This window comes from Astyanax mexicanus, chromosome 18 (genome assembly GCF_023375975.1).
Source record: "Astyanax mexicanus isolate ESR-SI-001 chromosome 18, AstMex3_surface, whole genome shotgun sequence".
In the NCBI taxonomy this organism is placed as follows: domain Eukaryota; kingdom Metazoa; phylum Chordata; class Actinopteri; order Characiformes; family Acestrorhamphidae; genus Astyanax; species Astyanax mexicanus.
In genome coordinates, this window is record NC_064425.1 from 17,049,197 (window position 1) to 17,065,594 (window position 16,398).

The 16,398-nt window shown below is 37.7% G+C and overlaps 2 protein-coding genes across 4 annotated transcripts in view; both read right to left on the reverse strand.

Annotated features, from left to right (window-relative positions):
* Positions 1 to 238: 238 nt before the first annotated feature.
* Positions 239 to 5,371, reverse strand: LOC103030966 (zinc finger protein 883). 2 transcript variants are annotated; one of them, XM_015604961.3, is made up of 5 exons: positions 5,034 to 5,371; positions 3,560 to 3,767; positions 2,686 to 2,786; positions 2,513 to 2,582; positions 239 to 1,891 (listed from the first exon to the last, which is right to left on the reverse strand). In XM_015604961.3, exons 1-5 carry the CDS (start codon positions 5,196 to 5,198, stop codon positions 450 to 452), a joined length of 1,986 nt encoding a protein of 661 aa, XP_015460447.2. In that variant the 5' UTR covers positions 5,199 to 5,371; the 3' UTR covers positions 239 to 449. The 2 variants fall into 2 exon arrangements, with proteins under 2 accessions (XP_015460447.2, XP_022524573.1); XM_022668852.2 differs by lacking the exon at positions 5,034 to 5,371 and adding an exon at positions 2,316 to 2,403 and having other exon boundaries at positions 3,560 to 3,723.
* A 1,164-nt stretch (positions 5,372 to 6,535) lies between these two features.
* Positions 6,536 to 16,398, reverse strand: part of exoc3l2b (exocyst complex component 3-like 2b) — a 66,100-nt gene continuing 56,237 nt past the window's right edge. For both annotated transcript variants that reach the window (XM_007245974.4, XM_007245973.4), the window contains exons 8-13: positions 15,690 to 15,803; positions 15,457 to 15,592; positions 12,895 to 13,017; positions 11,828 to 11,983; positions 9,800 to 9,921; positions 6,536 to 7,955 (exon numbers count right to left, since the gene is read on the reverse strand). In XM_007245974.4, coding sequence (XP_007246036.3) covers positions 7,676 to 7,955; positions 9,800 to 9,921; positions 11,828 to 11,983; positions 12,895 to 13,017; positions 15,457 to 15,592; positions 15,690 to 15,803 — 931 coding nt within the window. In that variant the 3' untranslated portion in view covers positions 6,536 to 7,675. The remainder of the gene's footprint in view (positions 7,956 to 9,799; positions 9,922 to 11,827; positions 11,984 to 12,894; positions 13,018 to 15,456; positions 15,593 to 15,689; positions 15,804 to 16,398) is intronic.

Here is a 16,398-nt window from a genome sequence, read left to right on the forward strand (position 1 = left end):
ATGCCAATATAAAAGAGATAATGTTTATGGTTCATGTTGGAATGTTATTACATGTTAAATAGTTACAGAACTAGGCCTTTTCCTGTAACTTTGTAGTATTTTTCTACAATCTTATGGTGTAATAATTACAACTTGAATCTGTCTTTGGGTTAATGGATATTAATGTGTCTCAGGCAAATGTAACAATATATGGAGCACTGTATGTAGGGATTAAAAACACTTCAAAAACATTCATTCTTTTTTTTTATATGAGAAAATTTATTCATCCTGATTCTGTACACGGTTTTGAACAGTCTGCTGTGGCTAAATAACATTTGTCAAATAACTACAAGGTCTGTCATATTTCAAGTGTTTAAATCGTAACACTAGAAAGAAAGCCAATTAAAAAAAACCATTCAAAGCCCATTAAACAGCAAGACCATATTAAATGGCTTAGGCTAGGCACTGCATCACATACATTTGTGATCGTTGTAATTCCTAAGATAAGCATACTTCTTCCCACACTTCTGACAGCTGTACGGTTTGACTCCAGTGTGAATCTGCATGTGGGCCCTCACATTATTAGGCTGGCTGAAGCTTTTACCGCAGATTTCACAGCTGAACGGCTTCTCTCCGGTGTGAACGCGCTTGTGTCTGCGTAAGTTTCCAGCGGTGCGGAAGGACATTCCACATATGTCGCACTTGTGTGGTTTCTCCCCGGTGTGAATGAGCATGTGCATCTTCAGTCCGTTGGCCAGGTTGAAGGCCTTTGGACAAATGGAACATTTGTAGGGTTTCTCATTATTGTGCAGGAGCATATGCACTTTCAGATAGGCTTTGTTGACAAATGTCTTTTTGCATATTACACATTCGGACGCATTCAGCCCAGAGTGCTGCTGCTCGTGTGTGTAAAGGCCTGCTGTGCTGCTGAAGGTCTTGCCGCATACCTTACAGGTGAGAGGATCACTTTCAGAATGAATCCTCTGGTGCATTTTCAGAGTATAAGTGGTGCTGTAGCACTTGCCGCAGACATCGCAGCGCTGGGGGTTCTTCTCAGCTCCAGACTCTTCGACAGAACCCTCGTGTGTTCGCATGTGATTTCTGAGTGTGTAGTTGTACACAAAAGTCTTGCCACATTTCTCACACATGAAAGGCTTGGACGCTCCGTGCACTGGCATGTGCTCCTTCAACGAGCTCTTCTGACTGTAGCGCTTGCCGCACGTCTTGCACTTGTACGGCCTTATGCCCAGGTGATTACGCATGTGCCTTTTCAGATTCTCCCTGTGTCTAAACTTTTGCCCGCAGGTATCGCATGTATGGGGCTTCTCTCCAGAGTGAACTACCTGGTGCTTCCTCAAATTGGCCCGCCGTTTAAAGGTCTTGTCACAGAGCTCGCAACTCCATGGCTTTTCATCCGTATGTGTCCCCTTGTGGATTAAAAGCGTGCTCGACTGAGTGAAGCGCTTGCCACATAATTCGCACTGGTACGGCTTCTCGCCTGTATGGAGCCGCTGGTGTGCCTTCAGGACGTACTCTAGAGTGAAGCCTCTTCCACATACGCCGCAAAGGAATGGCTTCACTTGCAAATGGATGCGTTCATGACTCTCCAGGTCAACGAAGCTCTTGCCGCATGTTTGGCAGGGACGCAGCTCCTTTTTCTTTTCACAACCTGTCAACTGGTGACTTTCTAGAGCTTTCTGAAATGTGTACTTCTTTCCACATTTCTCACAGGAGTAAGGGGCTGGTTCTGCATGTCTTCGCTTGTGCTGCACAAGATTGTGCCACTTTACAAACGTCTTTCCACATTTCTCGCATTCATATGTCTGCTTGTCTGTAGACATTTCTTCTTGGGTGTTAGTTTGCTCAGCTGATTGAGTTTGATCATTTACAGCATTTGCAGCTGTGGATGCACCTGTAAAAATGAAAGAAAAAACAGAATTAAATCTCATGTCTGGAAACCATTTTCACATCACTGCTGTCACTTAATAGTCAAATCAAAACGGTTGGACACATGAACAGTCATACAAATACACCAGTGTAATGTTTTGATGAGTGTCCAGTCTGACAGAACATCTAGAATAAAAAAACTGTATGGGGAAAAATTACTATAAAAAAAATATATATATATATATATCATTATAGCCCTATAGTTCTTAAGTTACAGATCACAGCTATTATTTAGGTGGTGGGTCATTCTCATCACTGCAGTGATACTGGCATGGTGGTGGAGTGTTATTGTGTGCTGTGCTGGTAAGAGTGGGTCAGATACAGCAGTGGACACTTGGTTTTTAAGCACGGTCTTTAAACTCGCTGCTCATTCTATTAGACACTCCTACCTAACTGATCCTTAACTGATCCCTCGTTAATCCTTTCAGAGTTGCAGGGGTGTGTAGGGAAAGCACTAAAATGTGCAGGGCAAGGTGCCTCCAGGACCAGGACAGAGAAACAATGAGGTATTTAAATGAAGCAGAAAATAGGTAAAAGTTCTCATTTAAATAACTATAGAAATACCCAGAAAGAAACAGATCCATACCTTCAACTGTCTGATTTTCCACATCATCTTCCAAAAAACCAGCGCCGTCATCATCCTCTGCGGCAAAGCTCTAAATAAAACACAACCAAGAACAAACAACATGCAATAAGGATCAAATGCTCTTTGGAAAAGCCTCATCTAAACAATTGTAATAAATACTGGTTTGTCAATACCTGATCAACTTGTATGGCTGCCAGCTTTGAAGGAGCTTTCTCTGGTAATGCAGAAAGAACCTGCTTTTTCTGTACATTCCCTGATACCGTAGCAGATACTCCTAAAAAACAATAAAAAAAAAAGAATGATGGGGCCATGTCAGAAAATAACTGAAGGTATCAAGTACTGTATGTTAAAACTAAAACCTTACTATTAGTAGAAACACTCAAAATATCAAAATATAGTATAAATACAGCTTTATGAATGACAAGGTTGAACTGTTTGTTCATATAGCTATTCATAGTAATATATTTTATATACAGCAATGTATCTTACTATAACATATAATACATACATGTTATGTACACTCATCATGGACATATATTTTTAGATCTGCAATGAGCTTTTCAGAATTTCAGTTGTGCTGCACGGTGGTCAATTCAATGAGTGCTGTCAAACCCTTTTATGTGGGCACAGAGAAGCTAGCAGCTATAGTCAATCATGGTCACTAAAAAAAAAAGTTAAGAGGGATATATTGGAACTTTCAGGATCACTGAATTAATGATCTACATGTGTGTACTTGAACATTTGACCCTTTTATAATGCCCAAACTGTGCACCAATTTCTTGCTTTTGTAAATTTAGATGCAAGATGATTGTCTAAAGAGCTTCTATTTTAACTAATATATTATAACTACTACCTAATAACTTCATATTACTGAAATTACAAACTGAGCAGAACATTAGTGTTCTTCAAGATGTAGCTTTCTTTGTGATGAGAGCAGTCCAGGTATAGATTATTTAATAACACTTAAGACAATGTCTGATATGCATATTTTTGTGTAAAGAAGTGCAGATATTTTGGTGTTATCTGCCTTACAGAGAACAGTCTTACCAGACTCTCCTGTTTGAGCATTCTCAGAGGGACCAGCTGCCAGCCTTGGTTGCTGAAACATCAGACGCCCTGCGATTGGCAGTGCCTCAAAAGCACTGTCAGGATTTGCTGCTTTTGACACTTTCACCACACTGCAGAACTTAAACAGTCTGCATATTTTTCGTACTGCTTCCTTTGCTTGAAGCTCCAGTACAGCACGGAGTTGTACCTGAAAAGTAAGGAAATTAGGTACTGAATCACAGACATTCATTTGTTAGTCACAGTTTTTTTTTTATAACTCCTACCTCACCAAGATAGGACTCTACAAATATTAGTTAGCACCATTAGAGCACTGTTGGAATTCTGAAGGGATAACCACCAATAATGAATCATTACTCTTTTTATAAACATGTTTATTGGAATGTTATTACATTATAAAAAATATTTATGCTTACAGTCTGTACATAGATTCAGTGTTGGTCAGACAGTCATGTGTCTAGTTATCAGTGAGAGAAAGTTGTAAGTTGTCTGTCACATTTGAGCCAAAATGTGCTAATGATTTACACTTTCTTGGCAAAGTATTTGTTTCCATACACATCTTTGAATTCAGGTTTCAATTACTTCCAGGGCAACAGCTGTATAAAACCAATCACTTAGGCATGCAGACTGCTTCTACAAACATTACTGAAAAAATGAGTCACTCTCAGAAGCTCAGTGAACAAAATGCAACTTGCTCCATCAGCGAAAAATAAATGAGCGGTATGCATACTATTCAATGTCAGATTTTCAACACTACCTGATGACTATTAGGCAAATGTTAAATAAAGTTTTATTTATTTATTATTTTTACATTCTTAACATTTAACGATGTATCTAATAAACCAAACGAAAAATCGACATTTAGTTGTTTGAAATAAATGTCAGAAGTTTTAATAAAAGGCAGTCCAGCCTCTCTGGCCTAATTTTGAAGTGTATAAAAATCAGGATTTTTTTAGTCAGTGTAACATTTATCAGCTCGATTTTCTGACCGCTTAAGCAAAAATAGAAAATTGAATGTAAAAGCTCCTATTTTTACGTATAGTAACGTTATAGTGCAGAAGAAATTTGTATTTCTGACCGTGAGGGGCAGAACAGTCAGAAAATAAAACTGTCGTTGGATGAAAATTAATTTCTTCTTCACTAAACTGAATGGAAATGAAATATTTACATTTTACAGCCAGTTTTCTATTTTCAATTTAGCTCGAAACGGTAAAAAAAATAAACGGTACACTGGCCTGATTGGTGCTGCGGCTTTAAGGGGGCGTGGCCTGTCGCGTTTAAATAAACACCACAGAGTAGCGCGCAGCTCTCCAACAGACAGCTATAGCTAACTGGCTAGGCTAACTAAGCTAAGCGATCGAATCAAAGATACAGGGCCCGTAAGGCCCGCAGCGCGCGATGCTCGGGTCTTGTAATATAATGTAACGATATAACAAACCCTATAAATTAAACTCACAGTCCGGAGATCAGCCTCAGTCTCCCCCGCGCTCCGCGGATCTCCGCGCTCCCCGGGCCAATCCGCCTGACAGCCGAACAGCGCGCAGATCTCAGCGTGGGCCGCCTCGGTCAGCAGACTCATGATTAGCGCGGTCTCGCTCTGAAACACCTCGTACTTCGCCATTTCTGCCTAAATCGTAATCTATAGAGATAAAAAAACAACACAGCCGCTGCGATCTGCTAACCCTGTCCCACCGAAACCATCCCACTGACCGTAAACATCGCCTTTAGCGAGACTAGCCTAGCTGTGCTCTTTATCCGCCCGAGTTTAGAGTCTGGGAGCGCCCAAGATGTTCATCTGATGACGCCACTTCCGCCGCCTGTACGCATTTCAAAATAAGAGATAAAATAAAAGTTTCATTATCTTCACCTTCCTAAAATGTTCTAAGATAATCTAAAATTGACTTTTTGCCTAAATCCTCACAGTATCTTTGAAACAGAACAAATGAATGACAATGAGTGACAATAAAACGTGACTCTACTGGAAAATATGATTTCTTTTTATTATTAATGCCAAAAGGGACAATGTTCTGATAATACAAAAATAGCAAACTGTAAACAATTGTCTATAAGATATTACAAAACTAGCCTGTTTCATTATGAACTATACTGACCCTTATTTCCAGTACTTACAGAATAAACCGAACTCTTTTTTTAAAGAAATTCTGACACACTGTTGAGACAGACTATAAGACTGGATGCTTCTGATTTATAAAAGGTGTTAAATCTGTGCACTGACCTGGATTCTGCACAGGGTGGCGCTGCTGCTTCTATCATAACACAATAAGGCAGTATCTAATTGGAAGTACTTATAACTACCACAACCAAGACTATGCTAATAAGACTGTGTCAGGAAGTAGCAAGCTGTTCTGGTGTTTTGCTGCCCATACTGTCTCAGAAGGCAGGGTAGTGATGAAGGTAAGGGAAATTTTGAGAACTCAACTGATGTTTCCTTCACAGCCCTCAGTTACCCACAATTCTTTGCACATGAGAATGTAAACAAAAAAAAGTGAAACATCACAACAATAAATGGGCAAATATGGCAATAAACAAAGCCTCTTGAGCAGAGTTTGTTCTGCAAAAAAATAAATTTAGTTCTGTGGAAAAAAAAAACAGTTTTGTGGCATATTGTCTTCACATGACGTTTGTGAATGATATCACTACAAAGCCTTATTACACTGTTATATCTTGATATGTTATCAAAAGGCTACTATAGAGGGGTTTTAAGGACCCATTTTACCACGACTGCCGCCTGCAGACTTTGGACAGCAGGCTTTTAACAGCCAAAAACAAAAAAGCCAGTGTTCAAAAACTCACCAACGCTGCAGAGTTTTATAGTCGGATGTAGGGCCAGCATTCAGCCCCACAGAATGAACCCATGTACCCATCCTGCCCTGTATCAACAGTCCAGGCTGGTGGAGGAGGTGTTGTAAATAATAAAAGTTACACAGAAGACAGTGATTTTAGCATCTTTCTCATTTATTATTATATGATTTAACAAATGTATAGGGGGATTCTATTTCCAAAAGCAGAGATAATTCTGAAGAAAAGACTTCTCTTAAATCCTTTAAATATACAGAGTACCCTAAAGCCCATTGAGAAGATAAATCTTGAATGTCTTTTTAAGTGTCACTCCCACATTAACATAAGCAGAGCAGTCAGAAACTACAGATAAACTGACTGAAGTAGTGTAATATCAATATAGTTACACACAGCTCCTCTGGCAGCATAAAATAAAAGACATTTGGGATTTAGAAAATAAAACATTTGTGAGAGAAAAGTGCTATCCCAAAATTCTCCTGTCTAAACATTTTGGTCCATTAACTTGAGCAGGAATAGTATTAAATGCATGTGTTTATACTGTAAATGAAGTATGTGGATATTTTGCTGTTGTGCTACTGAGTATCACAGAAATGTGACAAATTGTGGTGCAATAAATAAAGTCTATCCTGTATCTGGTACATAAATAGTAGCCCTTGATTTTATTTTTCCACAGACAGACGTGAATAATATCATCAGTATTGCAAAACATGTTCTTGTTGTGATACTACAAGACGACTGCAGCATGAAATTGCTCATTTAAATATGAGAAAAATAATAACAGAGATCATAGATCATTGCATAGTACCTTAGATCAAGTATTAAATCATCATATACAATTAAAAATAAAACATAAATTCAGTCCCATCAGTACTAGCATTACGGCCAATGTGGGAAATGGTTCCTCCTATTCATTCAGATATATCTACTTATTTATTCATTTTTGCATTTAAACCGAGTGATGGTTTGTATCAGTAGTTCTGAATTGTAATACAGGCCTAAGTACATTGTTGATCCCAATACTAATATAAGCTAATAGAAATGAAACATTTAACATTTCACACACACGTTTTTCAAATGTTCACCATTCAGAATCAGTCTTACAGCGCAAGCTGGTGCCTTTTTCTCAGTTAAGACATTGAAATGTTAACATCAGCAAGAAGTCCTCACGTATGGCTTGACAAATGATGCAGCTGGTTTTCGCACTAAACACTGAGTCTGCTGACAGTCCTCATGGTTTATTACAGAGTCAGAAAATCTGCTGCAATGCATTACATTCTTTTACAGCATTTCGTCCTGGATCTCTCTGGCAGGAGTTCTCCTGCGGTTTCTTCTCAGGCCAGAGAAGCAGGATGAAGCGCTCAGGGCAATGCGACTCAGGCCCACGTTCAGGCAATGCACTTCTGACGTTACCGGTACGTCAGCGAATAGAGCACGATCTCGGGACAGCCGTGAGAGACTGTCGCTGTTCTCAATGTCCTTCACAATGTTCAGGATCTCCTGCCTCTCCATCTGCCGAGTCATGCCTCGGATGTTCAGGATGGCAGACACATGCTTCTTCCTACAGTAGAAAAAACAGCTATTACAGCTATGACCTTTAATGTGTGTGTGTGTGTGTGTGTGTGTGTGTATGTGTGAGTGTGTGAGGGAGAAAAAGAGAGGTATGTACATATCAATCAATGGTAGAAAATAAGTGTCAGGGCCAGACAAGGAGGAGACTTGAGCTTTCAGCACCAGACATGACAATAAGACACTATTTTATTATTATTGTTATTAACAATATGCTTTGCAAAGCATGTCATGGCAAATCTATTCTACTTAATAAACACTGGCCAAAATATATTTAGTTACATATTTCTGATGATTGATGCACCACAAAACATAAGGTGGCATCTGTATGTTTACTTTTTTAACCCTTTGCTAGGAATAAATCAAATCAATACACTTTGTCGACTGCAAAATGCCCTTAAAAAGATTAAGCATACATTATTTCAAATCTGTAGCTAGAAATCAAAATGAACAGTCCATGCGAAATGGCCCAAGAATATCACAGATTTTTTAAGGAAGAATGGACCAAAATCTTCTCAACAAGAATTGAACGACACTTGGCTGCTACTAAAAGTGTGATACAATCGTGTGTTACTACGTAGAGCTGGGCAACTAATAGAAAATTGACATCCAGATGGTTGAACTGAGCCAATCTATCATGAGAAGTAACCAATGCAAGCTAGTCTGTAATTTAGTTAAAACTTTCCTCATCGTGTATGTTCATGTACTGCCCCCTTAAAAACATACTATTCTGTGTGTAATCACACGACTTCACTCCAACCAGTCATGAGAAGCAACATGGAGAAGAACTCAAACACCAAACCAACTTCAACCAAAGAAAAACGCCTGTTGAAAACGTCAGTTTTTCCCTTAATAAAACATTCCTCTATGGTAATCAAGGTAACATATTTAATGATACTGATCTGAAGTCATATCACCCAGCCCCATTACTATACTATTACAATTACTAATACCGGAAAAATAAGTATTGACAATACAGCAAAGTGCCCTTTTAACTTTTTTGTTATCTTGAAACTGTAAAAATAGAAGCAAATACATAATTCTGTTTAAACTTCATGCCTTTCGGAAATAGTTTTGTCCTTGAAATTGACCAATTAAAAGTTTGTATGCCACTGTGTTTTTTTATATGATAGCAAATGTGAAATCAGACATCAGAGTAACAAGAAAATTAATTATAGGAGCTTTTGGTGGAGTAGCTACAATTATTTTATCATTAAATAATATACATGCTATTATTTCATCATTAAATTAATCAGAATGTCAGAATGACAGCATTTCTTGTGAATATCAAAGATTCCTACTGACTACTTTTGTCTTAAAGTAAACATTAGCTAAACGATTTTACCCACCGATCACTGGAGCTGTAGTCAATTCAAAAGTGTGAAATGGAAAGTGTGCACTACATATAGGTAACTCATTTGAAGTTTCCTGCTTTATTTAGCACACATTCCACAAAAGACTACTTCCTCAGCTTTCTGTAGTCCTCAGGGACTTTTAAGCAGGCAACTGCTCTCTCCAGGTTAAGCCACATTCACAGTGTTGGCCTGGGCAGGATGCCTGTATTTTTGCTTTGTCTTTGTCACGGCTCGGAGATGGACAAGTGCTGGGCTTTCATGTGAATCTGGGATAACCAAACAGAGTCCCATAAAAATCAGGAAGCCACTAAAGCCTTGTTTGCTTTCACAAGCCCCTCTTATGTCGTCTGGCTGAATGGCTGGAGGGAGCTATGTTTTCGTCAATTGACCCAAAATCCCTGCTTACTGACCTTCGTCCTATCAGGGAGCTGCACGGTGTCTCGGCTGTGTGCGACAGAGCAGCTGTCTGGAAATCACTCACCGTACATCAGGGAATTCCCGAACTAGGACTCCGACCTCGATTTGGATGGAAGGTGTGTCTTCTAGCAGGATAATCTCGGATATGTGGGAAATGGCGCTGTCTAACCAAGAGGCAGAAGACTCCTGAAGTACAGAAGAAACATAAGCAAATGTTTAATGGTTTAACAGCTTGTAAATACTTTTTTATGATCTATATAATAAAGCTATTGTCCAGCTAAATCTTGTATCTTGTTTTTAATTGTTTGACATCATATGCAGCGGGTTGCTTATTGCATTAGGGCTGCACAATATTGGAAAAAACTGACATTGCAATACATTTTTTATTTTGCGATATATAATGCAATACTAAAAAATAAAAACATTTTCACTATTTTTCTCCAGAGGTCAGTGATCCAAGAATTTATGATATTTATATAAAATAATAAAAAAATTTAGTCCATTTTATAAGGAGTGAGAGATCATATTAGGCTTTGTTTGGGCTATCACTCTGCGTTCTAATTCCCAGGTTCGGCTGCCTCTTTGGTCATAAAAATTACATCTAATTTCAGCATGCCCAGACTTAATGTCACCACTGTTTCTCCCTGAATGTTCTGTTGTGCTCTCACTCCAACCTTCAGTACAAGCTTTTCACATGACAATCCGATGTGAATCAGGAGATCTGGACAAAACACAGACGCAGCACCAGAACAAGCTATTGTCGTTTCATAGTCTTGAAAAACATAAGCATTAGGAGTCAGCAATGGGGCACATGCTATTGAAACTGAGGTTAAATATCTATGCCCACTATATGAAGAGTGTTTTTCCTGACTCTGGGCTTGACCTTAAAGGTCGGGCATGGCTTCAAAGTCCCTGGGCAGGACGCTCCTCCATAAACAAAGCCATCCTGTTGTCCACAGAGGTGACAAACGGATGTTTTAACTGGAGCAAGGAGCGGGAGCAGCACAGGAGTAGAGTGCAGAGCGAGGGGTCGGAGAGAAGACCTTTCAAATGGAGGGTGATTTCTGACAACACATCGGCAGTGGAGTCTGTTCTCCACAGGGTTTCAATGTCTCTTTCAGAGGTTTAGATTCAATTGATTAAAACTATCTCAGTTATAGAACTATGAACACATTAATTCTTATGTAAAACTGACACCTCAAAAAGTTCAATTTAATTTTAAAAGTTTCTAGAATGATGAGTACAGTTATAGATAAAAACCAACTGAAAAAGCTGCATGTCATGTAAGACATTATTTTAATTATCAGAAAACGAACACCCAGTAAGGAAACATGTTCAAATATTACTTGATCTGACAGGGCAAATAACTCGACAGGAAATTATAAATCTACATTTATAAAATGAATTAGTTACAGTACAGTTACAGTACTTTTTCAATTATTAATATTTATTTATTCAACTCTAAATACTAAATTAAGCATATAATAATAGTAGTTGTTGCCATGTTTATAATATTGAATGATTGGAAACTATTAAAATGTCAAATGATGGTTCTCTTCAGTGGAGCTTCAGATCATGATCAGTTGCAATAATGCCATGGCCATCCATAAATGGTTGAACAGCCATCCTTTACATCCCAATCACTCCGTGTTACACTACCTAGTTCTGGTGGCTGGCAGTTAGTGTTCTCCTCCAAGTGTGTTCAGCTTTCCTGTGATGTTGCATCAGCAGCAGTTCAAAAACATATGGTTGGCTGGCTTCATGTGACTCTATATAAACACATGATAAGCCATTGGAAGGACTGACTGCTGATTGCTAGCTAATGGGTGGGAATCAGAATTGGGGTAAAAATAAAAAAAGTTTTTCCAAATTGTATCCAAACAAAAATCATAAACAAGTCACAAATGATCAATAAATCATGTTGATCCCTTTATCACTATAAATGTTATTCACCATAAAACTTTTTTTGGAAGTCCCAGTTACTGTTTTACTGATTGTATGGAAATTCCTCCTGTTTTATGGACACTGTTTCCATATCCTGCAGGGGTCACAATTTCCATATGAAAAAAGAAAAAGCTGCCGCGTGACTCACTAAGTCTTTGAAGAGTGTTTTGAGGAGTTTGCCCTCCTCGCGGAGGCGGCCTGCCATCCTCTTCCTCATCTTGAGTGATGTACAGATGATTCTGCCTCTCATAATAGCCCGAACGTATTCGGTCATCACTCGCCGATGGACTTCTGCCACCAAGACCTGCAAGAAGTACGTCAACAACAATATAGAACAAAAAGGGCCTTAGAACGACAGTTTAATTTAGTTTATATTAATAATAATTTACACAAATCTGCTCTTAACATAATTTAGAGTAAGGCAATTAGTTTCAGATCTTCAGAGCTTCAGCAATACTTAAATGTTGTATCGGATACTTTTTTGGCATAATGCTACCTGTAAAATGGACAAAAATACAGACCAAAAAGCTTCTAGTCCAAGATGGAACCACAATCCTGATTTAGCTATTAAGTATGCTTATTTTTATAAGTAAATGGATACTGCCTAAAATCAGTTTAAGATTTTCTCTACAACTTGATGTATTTTGAACTAAATCTGCTCATGATTTTAACACTTAGTTGTATAATAATGCTAGTTGATGGCTATGAGCTTTCATAAATTTTTAGCTGAACTGACCTTGTGGTTCCGATAAAAAATAGACAAAAATTTGTCACTGGTAAATCAACACTGTGAGTGATGAAAAATGAACACTGTAAGATAATTTAACACTCGTTTAACACTGGCAAAGCCTCCAAGTAAAGTTGTGTGAACATAATTTTTATCCATTGCTTTGAAGTAAAATTATATTAACTCCTAATTTCTTCCTTGAGCTCCCTCTATATATATTATTCACTTTTATGCCACTGTTGTAAATATGGACAGCTGTATTTGCAGAATACACATGCATTTTTTATTTGGATTGAACATAAATTGAACATAAATACAGTATGACTTTGGTTAATCTGCATTATGCAGCACACAAGACAGTGTTCCATAAAAATGATTCTGAAGCTGGTATTTTAAGAAAAAAATAAGAAAATGTAAACATACTGAATGAAAGACTTTAGTATAATTTGGAATAAGAGAAAGTTCAAGTGATGGAGGTGTTTGTGGACCTGGTACGGTGGGCTGTCCATCCTCCGGAACTTCTTGAAGTGCTCCTTAATGTAGGACATGATGCTCTCAAAGGCTTCTGTGTTGCTCAGCCATTTCCTCTTCACCAGCTTGTCAAAGAAAGGCTGTGAGAGTTGAGAGAGAAAAGGTGTATCAGCAACTGAAAAATAACCTGTGAGCGAACCTTCCTGCTCCCGTTCAGGATGGGTGAGTTTTCATATCTAGAATTCCTAAGAGTGGAGTGGACTTCCTGCAGAAAAAACAACAACCTTTAGGAAAAACCCATTCTTAGGCTGAAAAGAGGATGTTCAAAAACACTGTAGCCCATGAGGCCTGGCAATGCCCAGCCCGGCTGCGGGCGCTGCACGTAATGTGTGGCGTGCGGCCAAAAACATCTTGTTCAAATGTGTTTGTCACAACAAGCTATTTTTGTTCCTCTGTCCTGGCCTGTGTGCGAGCCAACATCCCTGAGAACAACCGCGACGGAAACACTGATAAGAAATTCTTTATGTTCTTGGACAGAGGTATATGACCAACAGGGGATCACTACAAAATGAATGAGTGCGTGGGTGTGTGTGCTGTTGACAAATATTAAAAGTATTCCTTTAAAAGGAACCTAAAATAGAAATTTTAATTACATTGTCATAGTTGCATAATGAGAGCAAGGGATATGGAAGATTCTTCATTCAAAAAAAGAAGACATAACCAAAAAAGTTTAGAAAAGATTAGAAACAGGCAAATTCCAATCCCACTAACCTGTTATGCAACAGTTTTGACTCATATTGATCACGCCAAAATGTACACAAACCAGCCCACTAGCTAAAACTCAGAATGCAATGTTGTTAATACTACTGAGCAGCAGCAAATCACCTCCAGACTATACAATTTATAGAAATATGACTTTATTTCCTTTGCCAGTGGCCACATCAAGAAAAACATGAAAAGAGGAAAGGGCGCTGAAGCAAGCAGGGATCTGCGCTAGGCTAAAAGCTAATATTAGCCTGTGCTACCTTTTTATAATTCTAATCTCTGTTGTCACCTTCCTCAAAAACAAACTGGACTACCTCAGATGACTACCAAACAAGCTGAACACACTTCAGAAAGGAAACTATTGGTTTATTTTTAAACCAATAACAAAGCCAAACCCCCAAGGAGGTGCAAAGCTAAATGCTAACCTAGCTCAAGATTCTTCAACTTGCTAATGAAATATATTACATATGGTTAAAATACGAATAGGAGCCCTTGTTGTAACACTCAACGTTGCTGTTTATGAATGAAGTTTTGCTAATAAGGTATTTTTTGTCAGAGGATTCATTTCTGTTTATGAAACAGCATTTTGACCTTAGGTTTCAAGTATTTTGGACCATCCTCGTTCATAAAAATAGAAGTCTGGTCTTTCCTGACTGGAAATAACTGCCTGGCAGCATTGCAAAGATGCAAAGAGTGAACACAACTGCTTAAAAAGACTTCGGCCGACACAACAAGCAAATCAAGCAACAGCAACTCTATCCAGTAAGACTTCAGGAATGAAAGTGTTTTTGTGTCAGTGTTAAAACTGTTGTATTTTTATGTGGTATATTTTTTGAGACAATCACAAGTTCACCTATACCCATCTTCAAGACAAATTATGTCTCTTTTAAATACTCATTTTAATTATATGTTTTTTTTTTAATCAACTCTATACATTCTGTCAGGAAGCAATGAAAAAATAGAGAGAATAAATATAGAAACAATAAAAAGTAGATACAGTCATATGAAAAAGTTTGGGCACCCCTATTGATCTTAATAAGTTTTAGTTCTAAATATTTGGGTGTTTGCAACAGCCATTTCAGTTTGATATATTTAATAACTGATGGACACAGTAATATTTCAGGATTGAAATTAGGTTTATTGTACTATGATTATTCCCATGATTTCTCATAATTGGATACAAATGGCTATGAAGTTCAAAGATCAATGAGGTTACCAAATCAATTTTGGGCTTCAGTAAGTCAGTAAAAAGTTGTTAGGAGTATTCGAATCAATAAAATGATAAGGGTGCCCATACTTTTGCACCGGTAAAAGTTTCGTTTAATGCATATTGCACATTTTCTGTTAGTACAATAAGCCTCATTTCAATCCTGAAATATTACTGTGTCCATCAGTTATTAGATATATCAAACTGAAATGGCTGTTGCAAAAAAAAAAAAAAAAAATTAAGATTAATAGGGGTGCCCAAACTTTTTCATATGACTGTACCCAAAATAATTTATATTCATATATCATTCAAAAGTATTCCCAATTCCCAAAAGACCCTTCTCAATTTCAGTTGCCTAGAAATTCAACATGTCATTCTGAGGTAAAATAACAGTGCTACAAATCAATTCCAGCCAATCAAAGTCATCCAATCTCAAAAATCTACAAAAAATTGTGATTAATACATATAATAATATAACAATACATATTTCTGTTTATATGTTTCAAATTAATCAGTACACAAATTGCTTACACTAGATTCTGTGTGAGCGTCTCGGGAAAACATGTCCGCATGTGTGTGTTTGTTTGTCTGGGAGTGTCGCTCTCACCCTGATGTGCTCGAACAGCCTGTCGTTCAGCACTCTCACACTCAGGTTTACGATCCTGTCCAGGGCAGTGTTGGCTCTGCGGCTGGAATCTTCACTAACAGCAGGGTCACACTGTACACAGCGCTCCACAAATCCCCTGTTTACAGTACACACACCCGCACGTAAGCAAATAAACACACCTACACGTAAATAACCAAAGAACTACGTAACTGCACAGTCTTGTGGAAACACACCTGAAGGGGGGGCAGCAGTTGGCCAAAGCGATGGTTTTGGCAATGTAACCATCTTCATTTTCCCCAGACTGACTCACGAGGCCTTCGTGGAACATTTCCACCTTTCTCTGAAAGCTTTGATTCAAAGGTACAGAGTCAGGTGAGGTTATCTCAATGGGTCTGTTGAACATATAGGAGATAACTAGGAAAACTTAGTGTTAAATTTACCCATCTACTCAGTTTTAACCAGAGGTGGAAAAAGTACTGAAAAATTGTAATTAAGTAAAAGTACCTTTACTTTGCTAAAATTCTATTCAAGTAAAAGTAAAAATCTAAAAATCTACTTGAGTAAAAGTTAAAAAGTACTCAATTTAAAATGTACTTTGAGTAAAAGTTACATAGTTACTTTTAATTATTAAATGTACAAAAATAAACACAAATCATAAATTAAATAGTTTTTAAGGAACTATTATTCCACATAATAATTTGAACCTTTCAGGTAGTATTTGTTAAGACCAGCCAATAAAACAAGTGGTATAGATTTCTATGATCCATTTTTTCTTTACTATTAAAAAGTTATGGTCATATAGGTGACTATACTAAACTGTAATTTTATAGTTTTACAGTTCATTATTATTTTTTAACTTGCAATTGCTATGCTTTAACTGCTGTTTACATGTTTTTTTAACATTTAAGCAGATTGTTTAATGATAAAAACACTTACCACCAC

Coding starts and splice junctions, on each gene's coding strand:
- LOC103030966 (XM_015604961.3), bottom strand. CDS start 5,198: ATGGCGAAGTACGAGGTGTTTCAGAGCGAGACCGCGCTAATCATGAGT. Junction 3,768..5,033: donor CTGAGGCTGATCTCCGGACT/GTGAGTTTAATT, acceptor CTTACTTTTCAG/GTACAACTCCGTGCTGTACT. Junction 1,892..2,512: donor GGAAAATCAGACAGTTGAAG/GTATGGATCTGT, acceptor TCATTTTTACAG/GTGCATCCACAGCTGCAAAT.